Source organism: Sylvia atricapilla, chromosome 12 (assembly GCF_009819655.1).
Source record: "Sylvia atricapilla isolate bSylAtr1 chromosome 12, bSylAtr1.pri, whole genome shotgun sequence".
NCBI lineage: Eukaryota > Metazoa > Chordata > Aves > Passeriformes > Sylviidae > Sylvia > Sylvia atricapilla.
This window is the reverse complement of record NC_089151.1, coordinates 17057-21781: the sequence shown is the minus strand read 5'-3', so window position 1 is coordinate 21781 and position 4725 is coordinate 17057. Positions and strand designations below refer to the sequence as shown.

Here is a 4725-nt window from a genome sequence, read left to right as displayed (position 1 = left end):
GGTACAGCAACCTATGGCCACTGTAGGGTACAGCACTCACATTAGATAAGATGATTTTTATTTCAGCATCCACAGTTACCAGTGTTCACATCCACTCCTTTTAGAGGATAGAAATCCTTGTAATGTTAAATTGAAACAGAAATACAGTCGAGTGATTCAGAAAAAAAATTTTTTTCTTTTTTCTTTTTTTTTCTTTTTTTTTTTTTTTTTTGGGCAATATTTGCCAGTATTCAAGTTGAGGGCCTTATGTGTTTTGTGTTGTTTTGGTCTGAGTTTTTTTTTAATCCAAGGGTTGAGCTGTATCAGCCCAAGATTTTATTCAACACTGAACATTTACTTCTTGGCTTATTTCAGCTGTCACCTGCAGTGATCATCCCCCAGTGCAACTGATTAAGGAAGCAGTTAATCCCACATACATTCAGGCACATTTGAAGAAAGGTTTTATTAATGCAAGAGTTTGTATTGTCTAAGTTGTATCGTTATTGTGCCACAGGAGCAATGGTTCACCAGTATTTCCCTTTTCTTTTTCAGCTTTTCTCATTGCCTTTTGTCGGTGAAAAATGGCAAGGATTCGGATTCCTAGCACAATTGTTATAATTTTTGTTACAGTTCAGACTGGATTCTTACTCTTCATGTATGCCCGGTACAGTAGCTTCATGCTTCAGTCTGAGGAGAAACCATCACAAGTCCACATACTTATTCTCTCCTCTTGGCGGTCGGGATCTTCTTTTGTCGGTCAACTTTTCAGCCAGCATCCCAGCGTCTTCTACCTGATGGAACCTGCGTGGCATGTGTGGGTTACAATGTACCAGAGCAGTGCCAAAGTCTTACACATGGCAGTGCGGGACTTAGTCAGGTCGGTCTTTCTGTGTGACATGTCTGTGTTTGATGCTTACATGCCTTGGAAAAGAAACTTATCCGATCTTTTCCAGTGGGCAGCAAGTCGGGCTCTGTGTTCAGCTCCTGCTTGTGACTCTTTCCAACGTACTGATATAACCAGTGAATTGGCATGCAAGACTCTTTGTGGACGGTATCCGTTCAGCAAGGTGGAGGAAGCCTGTAAAACTTACAGCCATGTTGTCATCAAGGAAGTTCGATTCTTTGACTTGAAGGTCCTATACCCCCTTCTCACTGATCCATCCCTGAATCTCAAAATTATTCACCTGGTCCGTGACCCCAGGGCAGTTGTTAAGTCACGGGAACAATCAGTCAAAGCGTTAGCCCGTGACAATGGAATTGTCTTGAGTACCAATGGCACTAAAGTGGAAGATAGCAAATACAAAGTAATGCAAGAGGTTTGTAGAAGTCATGTTCAGATTTATGAAACAGCTACTCTAAAGCCACCTAATTTCCTGAAAGATCGCTATTTAATGGTCCGTTTTGAAGATCTGGTAAGAGATCCATTATCAGAAATCTCAGAAATGTATAAATTTGCAGATCTGAGTTTGACTTCCAGGCTCAAAAGTTGGATCTATAATATCACACATGGACAGGGACCAGGAAAAAAAAAAGAAGCCTTCAAAATAACATCTCGAGATGCAGTTAGTGTTTCACAAGCCTGGAGAAATGTTCTTTCCTTTCAGAAAGTGAAGAAAATACAGGAAGTTTGCAAAGGTGCTATAAACATTCTTGGTTATCAGCTGGTGGATTCAGAAAAAGAACAAAGAGATCTGACATTGGATTTGGTGCTGCCAAGACGACAAAATCAATTCAGTTGGTCATCATTTAATCCAAAGTACTGAGATATTTTTGAGAGATCTGGGGAGGTGGAGCAGGGTAATAGTTTGAATATTTCTCTACTGTGCAGCATATAGTAGTTGGAAAATCCTTGGCTGATGACTTTATCTTTTAGTCTACTCCTTTTCTGTTAATGTAAGTAAGTTTTTTTCCTGAGTTTTTTATATGAAAAAAGACAACAAGATACTTGTCAGCCTGCTACTGTGCTGCTCACAGCATTGTTTTAAGAATATAATTTAAGCACTTTCTATTAAAATATGGATTCTCAAAGACGACTTGTTTATTGATAGTAGTTCAATTCTGTTTCTCATGCTTTAATTATTTAAGAATCACAGTTCTTTATTTGTATATACAGAACATAGTAGATACTAAATTCCTTCACTTGACTTTCTTCTTTAAAGTTGTTGTGCAGTTGTGTATTTTTTTCAGACTTCTTTTGATGTTTTAAATTTTAATATATAGGTTTTCCAAAAGGTGGGGCAACTGTAGCAGGTGTATTGTTAAAGGCTTAAACCGGAACTTCATTTATTGATATATTTCACAATGGTTTCCTTGGAATGGCAATGTTTACAATCACATACTGCAATGGGATGCTTGCTTGGAGTGCAAAAACCAAAGGACATAAAGAAACTTTCAGTGGAATCACAGTGGAAATGTTTTAATTCTGCCCCTATTGCGTTCTAATACTGTGACAAAGAATAAGTGCACACTTGCTCCTGCCGCGCAATCCATACCATTATCCTCTCTTTTCAGAACTACGCGTTCAGAATTTCAAGTAAGATTGGAGTTTCTTTGGATTGTTACTCCTACAAAATGCAGGCCATTCTGGGATAGGAGTAACTTGACATATTTAATTCCCACTTCCCTTTAAAATCAGAGCAGAGGAAGCAGATTTGAACCATCATTCCATGAACTGCCACCACATTCCTGACTGTTCCAAAAGTTTTCAATGTTAGAAATTTCTGAGCTTGTTTTCCAGGCAAGCTGGGATTTCCATATTATTCCTTTCCTTTTATTTGATGTTTTTCCTCTCTCTGATTTCAGTAAGGGAATATCTATTGCCAATGCCAATGTACCATCCTAGTTCACATTTTGGTATATTGTAGGGCACATTTCCAAGGAAATTTACCAAATAATTGTGGGTAGATCAGGAATTGTTCAATACCATATCCACAGAATTCTGTGGATTCCCAGGAAAACTTGCTGAGATGCCAAAATGCATCTCTTTGTAAAGTTCAATTTACTGTATTTTTAATTACCTAAATCCCATTAAAACTTAACTCGTGGCCTAGTTACTGTTTCTTGGACACAGTGTGGTGGTTCTATCCTTTTCTTTCCTGCCTCGGCACATGTGGATGTTCATCCAAAGTGAGTTTCCTGCTAAAATAGAATTTGTTTCCAAGCAAAACTAGGAATTATCTAGAAAACCTTATTTTCTGGAAAGCACTGGGTTTGTTTTCCCTGTTGCTGCATAATCCAGGGTACTACTGGGGCTGTGTTAGGCATTGGCCTGTGGGGAGAGGTGCATTTATTCAATATAGTTTTTTATTTTAGTGTTTATTTAATCTTTATTTTGTTTTTTTAATGCTATATTTTTTTATTTTATTGAGTTTTTTTCATTTTTTTTTGTTTTGTATTTTTTAAATGTGTTTATATTTTATTTCTATTTTAATTTTAATTCTAAAATTTTAAATTTATTTCTTTTATTATTTTACATTTTTAAAAATTGTTTTTGGTTTGTATTCTAAAATTTTTAATATTGTTTGGTTTTTATTTTATTTTCAACTTTATTTAGTATTTTTGATATTTGATTTTACTTTTTATTTATTATTTAAATTTTTTATTATTTTTCTTTATTTTTTGTAACTTAAATTCTCTTATATTTTAAAATTTTAGGTTTTTATTATTTTATATTTTTTTCATGGTTTCTTTGTTCCTTTGTTTATTTGTTTCTTTACTCTTTCTTACCCTGAGTATCTGGAAGTTTGGCTGTTGGCAAAAAAGAAGTTGAAAAATGACCTCCGTGTCCACTGGACGTTGGGAGAGAATTGAGAGTGCAGTCAGCAAAACCTCCGTGTTTTCTGCTAAATTAAAAAACTTGAACGGAGAAAGCTGTGACCGCCCTAGTGCCATTTTTTCCTTTCAAGCCCCAAACAGGTCTCGTTCTTCCCATGCGCAGCATTTTCAGCAGCAGCCTGATGTGGAGGTGTATTTCAGAGGCAGCCATAAAACAAAGTAGACATACTCTCCGAACCTCCTTGTTTATTAACAAAGAAATCCAACACAGAGTGGGCAAAAAAACCAAAGCAAAAGCCCCCACAAACACCCACCCTACCCCAAGAAAAAACACAGAAAGAGAAAATATGCCCATATTATTTAAATAAAAATTAAATCTTGATCCCTTAGAAAACAAGGGTCATTTAATTCTATTCAATTGTGGTTCTGATGTGTTAGGTTAATGAATTCATCTAGTTTAAAATACCATTTAGTTGTTTATATTTAAACAGAAATTTAAAAAAATCACATGCAGGAAGAGAAAAATGTAAGTAACAAAAATAGAAATATAAAATACAAAATAATATCAATAATGTAAGTAAATACAATACATATTATTACATGTGAAGTATATTATAATGTATTATAGATAGTAGACACAGATATGAATATAAAAGATAAAGTAGAAAAATAATGAATACAAAAAATGTTGGAACATAGCTTCAAGTAAAGGCTTTTTTGGTTTGAATTTGGTTAGAGGCAGAATTCTTGAAATTTTGGTTGTGGGTCTTTTGGGCCGTTTATTCGAGAGGATGTTCGGAAGGGCATTTTTGGCCACGCGCTTCTTTGCCTCCCGCTGTGCGCCGCTGCCCCGGGCCGGGCTGTGCGGCGGTGCTGCCACCGTGTGGGCAGAGAGCGGTACTGCAGCTGTAGCCCGTGGCCGTCCCCAGCGCCAGGACCCCAGCGCAGCGCCGGCTGCAGTCGGAGCAGGAG

General features: G+C 36.6%; 1 protein-coding gene across 1 annotated transcript; it reads left to right on the top strand.

Annotated features, from left to right (window-relative positions):
- Positions 1–258: 258 nt before the first annotated feature.
- Positions 259–3017, top strand: LOC136366352 (carbohydrate sulfotransferase 5-like). The gene has a single exon (XM_066327334.1). The coding sequence runs from the start codon at positions 561–563 to the stop codon at positions 1740–1742; it is 1182 nt and encodes a 393-aa protein (XP_066183431.1). The 5' UTR covers positions 259–560; the 3' UTR covers positions 1743–3017.
- The last annotated feature ends 1708 nt before the right edge of the window (positions 3018–4725 follow it).

Excerpts from the sequence above, each read along its gene's own strand:
- LOC136366352 (XM_066327334.1), top strand. The coding sequence starts at position 561 with ATGGCAAGGATTCGGATTCCTAGCACAATTGTTATAATTTTTGTTACA.